Below are 15,770 nucleotides of genomic sequence, written 5' to 3' on the forward strand. Positions count from 1 at the left end.
AAACTTCAGCAGGAGGAGGTCAGCAGGGAGAACGAGACACTGCATGAGCTGAAGTTCCTGAAAAAGCAGTTGGACAACAAGACCAACTCCTGTCTTCAATTGTCCACCAAAATTAAAGCGCAGGAGGTGGACAAGCAGGCTCTGGAGGAGAAGTGTGACCAGCTGACAGCCATCCTCCATGAAGCCAGCAGCAACAAGGACGAGGAACCCTCCACCCAGCCAGGAGAGGAGAGGGCCGTCCAGGGAGATGTCCAGCCCCAGGACCCTACTACTTCTGTTCAGACAAGACCGCCACAAAACGATCCTAAACAGGTGGAGTATCTGAAACAGAAGGTGGGCAATCATAAAAGGGCCCTGCAGAGGATCAACCACAGTCTTCTAGAGGAGCAAAGGGGAAGACATATGGCCGACAACAACAGATACTGTGACTGGAAAAGAATTTGTGTGATAGAGATGCAAATTCAAAAGGAACAGCACACGAGACTCTGCTATGAAAAGGAGGTGAGATGGTACAAAGACGTCATCGATTACTTGAGATGGTCCTCCAGACATGAGTGTCTGGTTGAGTCCAGTGACATGAAGAAAATCAAAGGGGAGCTTGTGTCTGCGATCCTGAAGGAAGAGCTGAGGGCTGAACGACTCCAGACACGACTGGAGAACACCGAACTCCAGCAGGAAGAGGCCAGCAGGGAGAACGTCACTTATGATGAGCTGAAGGAGCTGATAAAGACACTGGAGGACAAGAACAACTTCCAGATTGAACTGTCCATCACACATAAAGCCCAGATGGGGGACAATCAGACTCTGAAAAGGAAGGTGAAGGAGCTAACGAAGCAGCTGAAGTACTCAGTCAACCACCAGTCCGAGGTCATCTCACAGGGGTCCACGTCAGAGGACGACGTAACAACGGTCTCTACACCTGGCAACCACAATCCTGACCTCTCGAAACCACAAGAGGGCTCAACTCCAGAAGAGATCTCGGCACCAGAAGAGATCTCGACTCCAGAAGAGATCTCGGCACCAGAAGAGATCTCGGTACCAGAAGAGATCTCGACTCCAGAAGAGATCTCGGCACCAGAAGAGATCTCGGTACCAGAAGAGATCGCAACTCCAGAAGAGATCGCAACTCCAGCAGAAGTCTCTGAAATAGCTAAAGTCTCTCTTTGGAGACAGTTTAAGAAATCCGTGACACCAGCACATCGCCGCAAGTACAAACATCGAAGCAGGCTCATTGAAAACACACGCCTGCTGGTACATCTATCTTTGTGAGGACCTCTGTCAAAGAGCACAAAGGCACTGTAAAAGTACAGTGTTTAGTATTTAGTTAGTGTTAAGTTAGTGTTTCGTTAGTGTTTACTTAGTATTTAGTTAGTGTTTCATTCGTGTTTAGTTAGTATTTAGTTAGTGTTTAGTTCGGGGGTAGGGCGTTTTCGTGGGTTTTTCTCTGGGTGCTACGGTTTCCCAAAATGGACGCTGAATAACCTGTAACAACTTCAATAAATTCTGTAGTCCTCCGTAATTGGTGTAGCTGTGTCTCTATAGAGAAGTACATATTCTTCATAGTGAAGTGTGTCGGTGGCTCAGTGGTTACAGTGCAGGCCGAAGAACTGTAACGTCTCTCTGTTACAGCCACAAAAAAGTTCACCTCTAAAGTCCCATGAAACAATAACAGACCCACTTTAAATGAATCATGAATCTTCATCAGCTCAACTTGACTGCCTGTCTGACTAATTACATCTTTTTATTGGGTTATTTGTGATTTTTTTTTTTTTAAGCAATGACAATTCTGTCCTTGTTCATAATAATTTATCGAACCACAACTCACAGTAGCCCACCAAAATGTGTCTTTATCGTAACTTGGCTACCCTCTGCCACATTTGGCTACTTCATTGATTAGAGGGGTCACAGCTGGAATATTTCATATCATTTAAAATGCTCAGGAGAAAGTGAGAACCTTCTCATATATTATTTTATTTTATTAATAGGGACCCTTTAACACACCTCAATGAAGCGCTGTGAAGTCTCAGAGAAGAAGAATACAATCATTACAAATATATAAGCCTGTATCCAAATACACTGTAGGGGAAGGGGAATTTTTTTTTTACATTGTTTTGTATATGTTTGCAGATTATTTACAATAATTTATAGATTTAGTACAATGGATTGTGTTTTCATTATAAGGTATATTGTCTGCCTTATTTTTGATTAACTTTGGAGTTAATGCAAGTTATATGCCATGACTGCAAATATTGCAATTATTATGCAAACATTATTATTATTATCATATATGACTTGTAAGTAACAAATCCATACTTTGTGTCCGACATTTCACCTGCACATGATGCAGAAAAGCTTTTAGCCTCATAATCCTATCACAAGATCACAATGCCACTTAAAAAGGTTTAGATAAACCAGTTACTGCTGATAGTTTTTTTTTTTTTTCTTATAATGGAAACACAGTAATGGGAAGGTAGTGTGGCTGACATGGAATGATTTTACAGTAGGACTAAAGGATAACGTGTAATAATTTAATTAAATAATTTGTTTATTTAATATTAATTCATCCGAGTGCACCAGTGTGGTAGGACATCTCGGACTATTTTTTTATTGAACCAAAGAGCCCTCTTTTGAACTAAACTGACTTGACTCGACCCATCTGACTAAAAAACTGTTATGAACTCAACACGGAATCATCTTTAACGTTTGGATCCAGGGAACTCTAAACTGTTTGCACTAAAGAGACAATTTTCTTTCATCACCTGTAAAATTAATAACAGAGTTCATGAGTGTTGTTTTCGAGCTGCTAAGCAGTTATTGTTACTTTGAATGCACGAAGTATTGCATATGTTTCACCTAAAATGTGAGCGTAAATAGTTTAATGTTTTATTGTTTGTTGAAGTTTATTACACATTGCAGGTGAACGTAACCCTACGGCTCCAGTTGATTATTGCGTCTGTTATCTCCTTACAACTGCTCCCTTACGAATCTAGACACTGGTCCATAGCATATTGAGTCTTCTATTAACACAGTGTGGGTTACTTAAGCAACAAATTCATACTTTGTGTCCAACATTTCACCTGCACGTGATGCAGAAAAGCTTTTAGCCTCATAATCCTATCATAAGATCACAATGTCACTTAAAAAAGTTTAGATAAACCAGTTGCTGCTGATACTTATTTTTATTTTTTCTTATGGAAACAGTAATGGGGAGGTAGTGTGGCTGCCGTGGAGAGAGATTTTACAGTAGGACTAAAGGATAACGTGTAATCGTTTTAATTTACTGCCCCATGGGCCTCTACTCGGGCTTGTGAGCTGTCTTTGCTTTGTTTCTGTCATCCAGCACCACTGATTCCTGGATTGGCTGTGGAGTCATCAGAGCAACTGGAGGCAGCTGGCCGCTGTCTCCAGGTTGCTTAAAATCCACCACCTCCTGACCGGAAAGAAACGCTGATCGTTCAGCGCTCAGTGCAGAATAAACACTCAATGCCTCGTCATTAAAAACAACTTTAAAAGTATGCTCTGCTCAGGAAAAAACACGTTGGTGGACACGGTAGATAGTTGCAGCGGTGGCAGAGTGTCGGCTGGTTTTGGCGTGAGCTGATTGGCTAAAATGAACCCGAGGTCTACACCTAGTAGGACGTAAATCAGACCCATGCATTCACGCAGTGAAATTAAGTGGGTTCACACTAGGCGAGTTCGAGGAGGAGGGCGACGAGGACCTCGCCTAAACTCTCCGTTTATTCACGCAACCTTCTGGTGTTCAGGCAGATGAGAAAGATGACGATGACCTGAGCTAGTTTCTCTGTTCATACACAGCTCTGATGTTCAGTTTTTTTTTCACTGGTGTACTTCTTCTTTAGGGTACAGTTTTAGACCTACACTTTGCCCACGTAAATAATGTCCTCTTCTATTGTACTCTTATCTTTTCAGACTAACGCCTTTCTTTAGAGCTGAAACGTATTGCAAACTTAAGTGGGCAGAGCAGCTGGGTTGATATCAGGTTTCACTGATGAAATTAAAATGCTCTGACACATCGCATTCTGTGCCTACAGTCTACGTCAGTGCTTAACTTGAGATGTAAAGTAGGACCTGCTGTGACATGGGCCTATCTCCTATCTTGAATCATAGAGATGAAATCACCTCAGGTTCATGTGTTCTTCTGCGTCATGAATCTGTGCCAATAATTCTGCTGGTACAACCCAATGCATCTGTGTGCTGCTGAATGACATTTGTGTGACCCGTGTTTGTTTATCTGTGGGTAACTGAGACGGCTCGTAATCCCTAGGCCCTCGAGGGCTCAACTATTGTAATCATGCTGTACTCGTAATATTCATATCATTAGTCAGATGAGGATAAGTCTTTGATGGGCTGAACTGGAGGTGACTCAGGACGCGAAGTTGGCTTTATCTTGTTGAGTCTCCCTCTTGGGCCTGACAGCCTATTCCTCCATGTTGTTCTCTACAGGGCTCTCTCTGTTATTGCTCCTGTGTCCAATACATCCCCACTCTCCTCCTCTGTGTTCTATAAATAGACAGACTTGTCTACTTATAAGATATATTCCTTCAAATTCCAAAGATGTGCATTGCAAAGCATTTTGAATTTTTCTATGCAGTACTTAAAAAGCGTGCAAGGTTTCCACACAAGGAGACACACAAACATGACTGTGATAATAACAAAATCAGTGAAAAGAATCTGTAGTAATATTTAGATCCACGGTAATGCCTGTCATGTTTATGTTGACACCCACAGAAAAAGTTTTGATGAAACACAAATTTTGTTTCAAAAACTGGAGCAGCCTCAAATGACGTTACCACAGTTTGTGGCACCATGTAGAATTAAAATCACAGTCACATTAAGTGGAAGAATGTTGCAGAATATGTGGTGATTATGAGCACTAAAGATGATAATTAATTTTTCTCCCTGTGATACTTGTGCGATGATGATGATGATGATGATGATGATGATGATGATGATGATGATGACGTAGACGTGTCTGAAATGTGTCTGTTGTCGGGCTAGGTGAAGAGGAAATGTTTTAGTTTTTTTTAAGCGTTAAAACAGTGCTTGCATGAAATTCATGGCACGTAGCATACTTTCACCACTTGCTTAAGGTTGTTTAATTGAATAAAACTTTATTTATATCGCATCTTTAAACAAATGAAATGTAATTCAAAGTGCTTCACAGATTACTGACAAAAAGTAGGATGTTAAAAATGGATTGGTGACTAATGCATACCAAAACCCCGCAAAAAGTTAACAGATGGCTAGTTAGGACTATAAATGGTTAATAATAATATTAATATTCACAATCAAAAGAATATTTTATTTGTCATAGTAAAACAGGTAAATCTTTAAAAAATATATATAAAATTGAATAATAATGATGATAGGTTTTTATACTAAAATTATAAAACACCACAAGAAAGCCAGATTGAATCAATGGATATTTAGTTTTCATTTATATATATCTGTGTTTTCAGCTTCTCTCAGATCTTCTTGAGGGATGTTCTAGTAGCTTGGAGAATAATAGCAGAAATGTTGTTTTTTAAACCCTTTACAAATTCAAATCAGGGTCAAATATCACTTAGATTTATTGCTTCTGTGCTTCCGTTCTGTTAGAAATGGATTTAGTTCTAATGGACTTTTTGTAATTTCTATTACACTTAAGGTATTTTGTAAAGTGTATATTGTATGATTATATCGTAAAGGATTCCTAATTTTGTTTGTCACCATTTGCACTCAGCAGTCTGCAGTCTCTCTAGTTGCATATCTGGATCACTTTTTATGGGGCAACCTTTGTTGTTATTTTCCTAGTGAAGCACTCTTTTCCTTTTAAGGTTAAAATCATGAAGTTTTCACAGGCTGACTGCTTTTGTAAGTTTTAATGTGTTGTGAAAGTTGTGTCTTCTTCAGTGCTAATCGTGATGATCCTCGGAGATAAGGTTGGGAATTAATTTTACTTTTCTTCACTTCGATATTTGTTCAAAGATGCTGCTTCTTTCTGATGGTGTTACTACTCTGATATATTTTAGGCCAGCAGGTTTGATGCTCCTTAGTCAGAAGGGTGCTTGGTAGTTACAGAAACAATCCACTGACTGAGGGATATCATTTGCAATCCCTCTGTTTAATTTTACTTCGTTAATGAAAGATCTTTGTAGCTCACATCCGCTTTCCAAACTTGCACCATAACATCAATGTGCACATGCAAACAAATTAGATAGACAGTATTAGAGAGAGACCAAAATGAACACAAATGGCTGCAATAACATAAAAATAGCTGCTTTTACTGTTTGTTATAAACATGCCATATGTTTGGATAGTGTCAAAACATGAACTCAATAAGACAAGCAAATAAACACTATATGGAACAAATATCAATATTCGTCAAACATAAAAGATTTTTTTTTTTCTTGCAGCTTGTACATTCTTAACTTTTGACTGGAAGCGGGCTTGGGGTCTGTGCTTTGACTCCAAATTGAGGCAACTATCCATTTCATTATAGGCAAGCTATTGTGATTACCATTGTGTTATTTTTAGAAAGAGAAAGACAGCAATGAGTGCAAAGGAAATGAGATGAAATGAGGGGAGGGTGATGGGGTGTAGAGATGTAAAGATAAGTCGAGTGGGGAAGGGGCAGTGTCACGGCGAGGACCCAAGTGGCTGAAGATGAAGACGTGTACGAGCCGCCGACTGTCAGGTCCATTTGAACATCCGACTGCGCGCCTCACAGGTTGCTCTTCCAGCAGCTGAAGAAGAAGAAGCAGCGTCGAGACAGAAGATCAAAGTATCACAGGAGATCAGGGGGACAGGGACAAGAGATCACTACCAGAACTGCTTGCTTTACAACAAAGGAGGGAGAAGTGCCTTTCTGTCAAGTTACCTACTTCTCGCAGTGGTGACACTGAGTAAGTACTGATTACAATTGTGACCCCATTTATCTGCAAATATGACCGAAAATGCTGCATAGTTTAGTGGAAAATAATGGATACTTTAAGAGACAAGTAAGTACATATTTAGAAGAATTCTCTACAGAAAACTGTTCATTCTGTTTAGCTCTTTTAACATACTTTTCTGTCCACAACATCAAAGTTACTTTTAAAAAGCTGTTCTGTGCATGAAGAGGGAACACTGAATTGTAAGTCTAATATTGTGGTGTTATTCGTGATGAATACTACATTTTTTTGGTGACTGTCACTGACTGAAGCCTCACGGTGTCACAGTTGTGTAATATGGAGTTGAAATGCTGCTTCTCTCCCTGCAGACAGTTCTGACCATGAAAAGTGTGCGTGTGTGTTTCTGCCTGGCTCTGCTGCTGCCGTGGTGTGTTCAGAGCCACCGGGGCGCTCCAGCTTTTACCAGACTCGATGAGGACACACAGAAGGACATGCTGGCTGTCGACATCCTGAACCGCAGCGGTGTGTTGAACTCATTGCTCCAGTCAGAGCGTCACCTGCTGCTCAGGCAAGCACGAGCCCCGCGCCCTGCGTCCCAGGTGCCAAAGAGAGCCCAGCAGGGGTCTCGCTTCGCCCTGTCCCTCGATGTTCCCACCAGCATCCTCAGCGTCCTCATAGACCTGGCCAAGAACCAGGACATGAGGACCAAGGCGGCAGCCAATGCAGAACTGATGGCACGAATAGGCAAGAGAAAATGAAAGCCTCTGGGAGCTGTCTGGAGGCTTGATAAAGAAAATCTCACCTCACAGAGGAGTTAACACGTTGTGGTACCGACACCTGGTTAGAAACAATGTTAGTTCAGGTTAAAGCAGTCATTGCGGTCAGTGTCTGTCCTTTAGAGCTTAGATCTGCTTTACTTTTATACTTGTACTAAATAATTTATTAGATAACTTCATTCTTCACATAGACAGACTCTTGAAATACTAATAAATAGATTGATTGATGTTAAACAATCATTTGAAAAAGACAATGCAAACAACGTTAAACAATATAAGTTAAAGCTCGAAGATTCGTGACCCCCAACTCCGAAACTGGTTCGCAAATCTCTTTCTTGTGTTTGCATGTGTAATCTTGAATTTAAAGAAAGGGTTGTTCAATTAAATCCAATATGATAACCATATTTATTTCTAAGTCTAATTCATTTCTGCACTGATATCAGGCATATTTAGTATAATTACAAGCAGCAGCAGCAGCCCGTAAAGTAAAAATGAAAGGGCCTGAGTCAAATGAGCCTGCGTCACCCACAGCAGGGTCTGATATGTGATAACAGGACAAAGACGTGGGCAGGATATTGACCTCTGAAAGAAGAACAGACCCCTTCTATAGACCTTTGTTCACTATTACTTGATGAATTTGGCAAACAAGTCACAGCTATTTTAAGTTGAATGCATTATCTGCTCTAGATCAGACTAATATCTACGGCGTGATTCATCTGTGTTCCTACACCGAGCATGAAATGTGAGGCAACAGAGTGAAATAAACTGCTCATCTGATTTCCATTGGAGTCTGTTCTGTTTTACGCTGGTCATGACCTTGACTTATTTCATGTGTCACTTCAAACTACTGCAGCTTTAATAATAGATGCAAATATAATAGAAAACATTCAATAGGCAACACTTCTAATAAGCAACACTATAACTTACAAACACACAAATTACCATTAAAATTCAGTATATATAAATCAATTAGGCCACTAATACATTGCTGAGCAACACAAAAACTCTATAACCCCAGAAAATACTCAAATGGTGCCAGTTATTTATAAAACTACATTTTACTGTTGCCAGAGCTAGCAATAGGGAGCATGGGGTTGTTTAGTATTGGAACAATATTTGTTTGAGGTTTGCCTGCATGCTTTTCTCAGGCTTCTTTTGCAGCAGTTGCCACAGGTAATAAACCACAAACAAAACAAGCCTTTTTGTTTAGTAAGTCTACTATGTGTTTCCCCATAGTGCAGCTCTGTAGTCTGATGTGTGTCTATTGAAGCGTACTTATAAATGTGACCTTGTAATGTTCAAAGAAAAAAAACTCCACTCATCATTATTAGGCAGTTATCCCCATACAAATTTAACTGGAGGCTACTTGGTTTTACGTAATGCGTGTCCTCCTGAGACACCCCAATGTTTATTTGGCCTTCTGGGTTTGGATTTTAAGTTGTTTTACAGATCGGCCGGACGTGTGTCTTTCTGCTACAGCAACTGCTAACAATACAGGAAATAAATTTGGACTTACAATGTTTCTGGTGGCAGTGACAGAAAGTAACTAAGGACATTACTCAAATACTCATGTATCATTTTGAGGTACTCATACATTGTTTGAGTGTTTCCATTTTGTGATAAAACATACTTGTCACTGCATTTCAAAAGGAAAATCACTTTGACAAGTTAGTCACCAAAACATAGGTCCATATAATTTAAAATGTGATTCATTCCTAGAGACTAAACTCCATAAAGTATATGCAGTTGTTAAATTACTTCACTTCTAGCAAATTTTACATTAAAATGCTCCTTACACATGTCACTACAGACTTTTATATAATAATATATCACATTATGGAAGGGGCAATTGTACATAATAGATGTGACTACTTAAGATAGCAGCGTTTTGTTGTTAATAGTCTGGATCTATACATTTACTTAGTATAATTCTGAATGTAAAGGCTTTCTCAAATAGACTATTCTAATTTGTGGTATTGCAACTTTGACTTTTAACGTATCAACTGGACTCCTCTCTCTGCAGTTCGTCGCTTGTCCACAAGGTGTCCCCGTTGCTTCTCCGCTCCATAAATAATACAAGCCATCAACTCAGAGTGCAAATAAAAAGCTTCAACTATGGCTGTAGTTTCAACAATTGGGCTAAAGAGGCCTCTTTGTGTTGTCAGATATGTTCATGGTGCCCATGTAATAGCTTGTTATCCTGTTGTTCAACGTCTTCACAATAAGCAGTAAAACAGAAAGTCAAAATGGGCAAACTGTAGCCTTTAATTGGTCCAATTCATGTGTTGCCAATTAGTGAGACGGTGACAGGCTCGTGCTGGAGGGGTCACGCTACAGAAGGAACACAGGACAAGTAAGTCTCGATGGTTTCCCATTTCCCATATTTGTTACAGTCTTTTAGGTGAATTTGAAATTAATTTATTCTTGTTGGCAGTGCACAATTTTCATGGAGTCAATTTGTATTGCTTCATATTAAGCGTTTCGCTGTGGTGTTGGGCTCTTCATTTGTAATGGTGACCATTTTCTATTTCCAGTGCTTGTGAAATCAGTCTTGTCCAAGAGCTTTTGTTGTTTGAAACTACAAGTTGAAATTTTCCGGAGTTAAGACTATATTCTTCCAAAACAAATTTCCGATAGACATTTAAGAAAGCCCTAGAGAATTAGAATTAGTCAGCAAATACTAGGCTATTTAATGTGAAAACTGCACTTGTGTTCCCCATTAGTGAGAGGATTAATTTGTGCTCCCGTTTCCTCTCTTTCCATTTCTAACGCCAGAGCTGTGCAGGAGGCTGTGAGTGTGAAAGATGTGCGCTCAGCTGTGTGTAAACTTTAAAGCTCATAAGACAGGCTGCAACGTGGCCTCTAGCAACAGGATGCGAGTTGTGTAAGAGGGTGGCAGTGGGACATGAGTCTTCTATCCTCTGGCCTTTTGGCTGAATTCACTCTCTTTCATTCATTTTAAACATCTTTACTTTTTAAACAATTTAAAGAAGTGAGGAAGTAGAAATACTGTGGCTCTGCGTTTTACTAAAACATTCTGTTATATCATTCCCTGGGTTGTTATTATTTTGGCCAGTGCACATATGATCTCAGACTGCCTGTAGCATAAATTGTGTAACATGAGTGTCGGGAAGTCCCGACACTCTTTACCTGCATAGCCCAACACTGCTGAATATTGATCATTAACCTGATTTGTGAAACTATATGCTTAAATCCTCACTGTCACATATATTTCTTTTGACCTCTTACGGAGATGAAGAGTCATCAAAGTAGTAACAGAAATTGAAGTCTTTTGTAAATGTCTATCATGGTAATGTAAAATTTGTTTTAAACAGAACCCTAATGTTTCTCACCAACCTCTATCTGCTCCCCTCAAACCAACATCACATTTTATGAAGAAGACTTCTGGTTATCCTATCACAAACCTTTCAACTGTCTTCATATGGTTGATTCATCCCAACTCGTCAAAATTTGATTCCTAGTTCTTTTAAACTTTATTGATATATGCACGGGTGAGGAATTAAAGGAAAAATCGAAATGCTTGAACCCTCCAGTGAGGGGACGGGTGGCTCTGTTACACTGTGGGGGACTTTTTGATCTCAGGGTTTTGGGGCCACTTCCCAAATTATTGCCTGTGAAGGGCCATAAATGTATCTGGATCGAGGGCCATGGGCCAAAAGTAAATGTTTGTGTTAAAGTCTAATATATTTAACAGAAAAATAATATTCTAAAATAAAATGTCTGAATAATTTAAACACTCTTCCTTAATATGCCTAATAATCATTTGATTAAGTTGCAGAAATTATTGTTAAAAAAAAAGTCATCTTGCTAATTTTTTTTGAATTTTCTCTTGTTAATGTGCCACTGCCTCAATCTCTCAGATTGACTGGCAGCTCAAAGTCTTTGACAGGACACACTGCAGCACAAGAACATTAGCAGCAGAGAGAAAGATTACAATAATACTTCATGGGTAAGATGTAGGCCAATGAAGCTTAACAGCTCTCTGTTGTGTACAGTGCTGTAAAACTCGTATTATGTACTTTTTGGCTGCACAAATGTTAAGATTCATCGTCATCATGGTTAAGATTTTACAGCACTTTAGAATACGGAGCTTGTTAAATGCTTCGGTGGGCCAAAACAAAGAAAGGGCGGAACAAAGTTGGCCCGTGGGCCCCAAATTGTTCTGAGTGATCACTTTTAGGCTGAGATGAAACAATGATGGGACTGATCTCTTCAAGGATGGCCATGCACCCATGAAATGATGCTAATCATGTGATGTTGCCAAATGCTAACACCATGGCCAAAGACCAATTCAGGGAATATCTTTGTGAAAAATGGTGCTCAATCCCTCCAGTTGAGGTCCAGACATATTTTTTTTTTGGAGGGGGGTGGGGCGGGGGGAATCAATACCAAGGTGCACTGAAGTTGTTCTGGCAGCATGTATTGGCCCAAAATTTTTTTCTTTAATTTGTCATCCATGTACATATTCTACCAATACGCTAATAGCTGAGAGTTAATTTAGCTATATAAAGTCTTTAAGATACTCAATTGTTATTACTGGGTTTCCATGTAGAACAAACTGCAATTCAGGGCCAGTGGGAGTGTTCATAGAGAATTTCTCAATAAAGCTGACTAGTTGCATTCAGCTCAACAGTCATCAGCACAAAGTTCAACGACCAAGTGGTGCAAGAAACAGCAACAAGAGAAGAGCATTTATCTACACTGTCAACCAAAACATAGTTGGGAGCAGCTCTTCCAGAACAGACCGTAAGGATTATATTCAAGCACAGGACAACAGCTAGTGAAGTATCACTTTTCTTTCATTAAGAGGTTGTCGTTTTATCAGGACATTGTTATGAAATGTTATTTATTGAGGGAGACGGTTTTATTTTCCAAGTTATGACAGATGTTAATATGGAGTTCTGGGGACTATATCAGGGCTACAATCCTGGGATTTGCTTTGTTGGGTCTTACTTTGTTACTGGAATGTAAAAGTTGGAGTTGTAGTATTTAATCAAAGCTACTTCTTGCTCCTTCTGTAAGGCCTGCTAGTTATTAGTTGAAATGTGTTACCTTAAAGTCTAATTGCTAAACTGAGGCTACTTCCAGTTGCAGGTTGAGGTGTTCTCAGATGGATTATGCCATGAAGTCTCTCAGCCTTCTGACTCCATCTACCCTCTCCAAGTAAGAGCAGTGCTGCATGATTTGGATCATGAAGTGAGTTCTGTCAGCAGTTGACAAAATAAGGTCTTCCATATGTCTCTTCTCAGGTGTGTAACGGCCAGCGTCTCAACCACCGCCTCCATGACCCAGCAGCTCTTGTCAGGTCGAGTTCCTCGGCCAAAGCCCTTCAGAGTCACCAACGCAGACCGCAGTGTGAAGAAGGGCATTATGGCCGACTCGTTAGAAGACCTGATGAACAAGGTGTGGTGTCGAAAAGGCTTGAGTGGAGTGACATAGCTGATGGTGGATAATGATAAAAACAGGGACTCCAACATCTCAAAGAGAATTAAGACTAAAGGCATAATGAGGAAGCAGAAAGATACTGGTGTGTATAGATTGAATTCACTGGTGTGTGACTGGCCTGCCACTTAATGCTGCGCCACCTCTGATGCTTCTTCATGCTGGTGAAAGTTAACATGATTAATGAGTCATGCTATAAGGACATACTGTGTGTCTTCCTCACCAAGAGATATACTTACTATAATGTTTTTTGTCCCTACTCTCTCAGGTCAGTGACTCGTTGACTTTACCGTGCATCGGTGTGTTGGTGCTGGACGAAGACGGCACCGGTGTGGACACGGAGGATTTCTTCCAGACACTGCGTGAAAATGCTGTTCTCATGGTCCTAGAGAATGGACAGAAGTGGAGCCCACATCCTGTATGACTCCTGTCACATTAACCACTAGATGGCACTGTTGATCAGCTGCATCACTGCATTCCCAAGCATGCAAGGCTTAACAATTCGATAGTTTCCATTTATTCAGCATTGTTTTGCCATTGATTCTTTGATTTAGACAGACAGAAAAATGTCTTTCTTTAATGCAGCAGCCATGACGCAGCTTTGGTCTGAAGAATAATACATGGATTATTCAGTGAGATATCTTATCCTCCAAACTGAATAGGAGAGTAATATATGTCAGTCATTGTACAAAGACAGAATGCGGGGTGAACACCAGAGATTAGTTTCTTCCTTCATACGTTTTTTGAGAAAAATGAAAGGCAGGGGTTGAATATTAATCAGACCCACGGGTGCCATATGATTTGAAAGTGTTCACCCAAAAGCAATTAATTTCCATACAAACTGGTGCATGCAATAATTTGCACCCTCATCCCTCCCACTAACAAATTTTTACTGTTTTGACCTTGCGCTGACCTTGTCATTGTCATTTGACTCTCATATCATCACAGACAGGAGCTGCTTTAGTGTACTGGAAGAGTATGCTATCATGCAGTCTAGTGCACTGCAGCTTCAATCAAACCAACCTGACTTCTATTTCTCTTCCCGTCACCTCACAGATCTGCTCCTCCAGAGATCAGCTCAGTGATTGCAGGCAGCAGCAACGGACAGATGTTGCCAAGGTGACCTTTGACCTCTACAAGAACAACCCCAAAGATTTCATCGGCTGCCTGAACGTGAAAGCAACCCTGTATGGTGTTTATTCTGTGTCCTATGACCTGCGCTGCTACGCTGCCAAAAATATGCTGAAGTGAGTGAATGAAGGAACAGGAGGAATATCTGAGCTCTTCTGATATTTTTATGCTTTTGTTTTTGACCATTATATAACTGATCTGACTGTATTTTTCAAAGCATTGCTTAACTGAAACATTATTTGGACCGCTAGTAGTAATTGAATTCCGCTAGAGATAATTGATGAATTTGAATGAAATTGTAATTCATGAACTCTATATCAGCTGTGTGGCCCCTAACATGGAAATTCTGAAGTCATCTGAAGTTTTACCATGTCTACCAGTGTGGGTGATAAAATGATCGGATCCCAGAAGAACAAAGGCTAGATTTTGCCGAGATTAATTTTGGGAGGAGTTATGTCATCACTGCTGAGATCTGTTGGTTTTGGTTTTGTCACGGAGCCTCAGTCAGGATTACGGTTTGCAGACTTGTCAGATATGATTGCAGTGCAGGAGGTTTAGAGGTCTTGCACATCAGTTTTATGAAATGCAGCTGATGTCAGAAATGAGCATCTGAGGCTGTCAGTCATTTTCTCATCAGGTTGTCATGTTTGTCTCTTTTCATTTTCTGCCTCATGAAATTACATGTACATTTTTCACATACCAGACTAATATACACAGTATGTACCCATGTCTCATGTTACATAAATGCTGTGTTTGTGTTTCCCCAGTCATGTTTCTCTAAATGAGAATTGGCTATCTATGACCACTCTGACTGTCTTTGCATTATGCTTTCAGAGAGGCTCTGCGATGGACCATCTTCTCCATGCAGGCCACAGGCCACATCCTGCTGGGCTCCTCCTGCTACATCGAGCAGCTGCTGGAGGAGGAGGAGCAGCGAGCAGAGAAGGGCCTGGTGCTGCCACAAGAGAGCAGGATCAGGCAGCTGCAGAGCATGCTGCTGGGAAAAATCCCTCTGATGAACTAACAATGGTGCAGTGAACATGCTGTTCACTCCTTGGACTGAGGTCACAGGGTAGATGTTGCTGATGAAACGTGTTTTATGTCTGTTCATGTCCTAGTTTCCCAGTGGAGTTTGGGAACATGTCAGACATTGTAAACAACAGCCTACTCTTGTATGCCTTTTTGCTCTGTTACATTAGATGAGCCAACACCAGTTATTTCTCAGAAAGCACTTTTACTCACTACTATGTAACTTTATTCTATGCAGTTATAATAAATAAAAGCAACACATTTTATTTTCCCATTCCTGAAATTATTTTTAGTTCTGCATACAGTAGATCCGCAAGTGAGTTCAAGGTGTGTGTGTGTGTGTGTGTGTGTGTGTGTGTGTGTGTGTGAGAGAGAGAGAGAGAGAGAGAGAGAGAGCAAGAGATCAAAGTGGATGTAATTGGCAACAGGTTCAGCTGTCTCTCCCACGCTTCCCTAATTGTCCTCTGGCTTGCACTGT

General features: G+C 40.4%; 2 protein-coding genes across 3 annotated transcripts; both read left to right on the forward strand.

The window, feature by feature from the left end:
* The first annotated feature begins 6,819 nt into the window (after window positions 1-6,819).
* Window positions 6,820-8,046, forward strand: LOC138199453 (urocortin-3-like). Its single transcript, XM_069151548.1, has 2 exons — window positions 6,820-6,905; window positions 7,262-8,046. Exon 2 carries the CDS (start codon window positions 7,274-7,276, stop codon window positions 7,649-7,651), a length of 378 nt encoding a protein of 125 aa, XP_069007649.1. The 5' UTR covers window positions 6,820-6,905; window positions 7,262-7,273; the 3' UTR covers window positions 7,652-8,046.
* Window positions 8,047-12,366: 4,320 nt separating this feature from the next.
* On the forward strand, window positions 12,367-15,558 carry cidec (cell death inducing DFFA like effector c). Of its 2 annotated transcripts, none has more exons than XM_069151562.1 (6): window positions 12,367-12,436; window positions 12,779-12,853; window positions 12,940-13,093; window positions 13,401-13,550; window positions 14,189-14,379; window positions 15,098-15,558. In XM_069151562.1, the coding sequence occupies exons 2-6, from the start codon at window positions 12,801-12,803 to the stop codon at window positions 15,285-15,287; spliced, it is 738 nt and encodes a 245-aa protein (XP_069007663.1). In that variant the 5' UTR covers window positions 12,367-12,436; window positions 12,779-12,800; the 3' UTR covers window positions 15,288-15,558. The 2 variants fall into 2 exon arrangements, with proteins under 2 accessions (XP_069007663.1, XP_069007671.1); XM_069151570.1 differs by having other exon boundaries at window positions 12,413-12,436; window positions 12,785-12,853.
* Window positions 15,559-15,770: the final 212 nt, after the last annotated feature.

This window comes from Embiotoca jacksoni, unplaced genomic scaffold (assembly GCF_022577435.1).
Source record: "Embiotoca jacksoni isolate LCO1_2020_lvr unplaced genomic scaffold, fEmbJac1.0.p SCAF_1, whole genome shotgun sequence".
Taxonomy (NCBI): Eukaryota; Metazoa; Chordata; class Actinopteri; family Embiotocidae; genus Embiotoca; species Embiotoca jacksoni.

What these genes read in the sequence shown, in the direction of transcription:
- cidec (XM_069151562.1), top strand. Translation starts at nt 12,801, where the DNA reads ATGGATTATGCCATGAAGTCTCTCAGCCTTCTGACTCCATCTACCCTC. An exon ending in ACTCCATCTACCCTCTCCAA is followed by an intron (nt 12,854 to 12,939) that starts GTAAGAGCAGTG and finishes GTCTCTTCTCAG; the next exon opens with GTGTGTAACGGCCAGCGTCT. An exon ending in TAGAAGACCTGATGAACAAG is followed by an intron (nt 13,094 to 13,400) that starts GTGTGGTGTCGA and finishes CTACTCTCTCAG; the next exon opens with GTCAGTGACTCGTTGACTTT.
- LOC138199453 (XM_069151548.1), top strand. Translation starts at nt 7,274, where the DNA reads ATGAAAAGTGTGCGTGTGTGTTTCTGCCTGGCTCTGCTGCTGCCGTGG.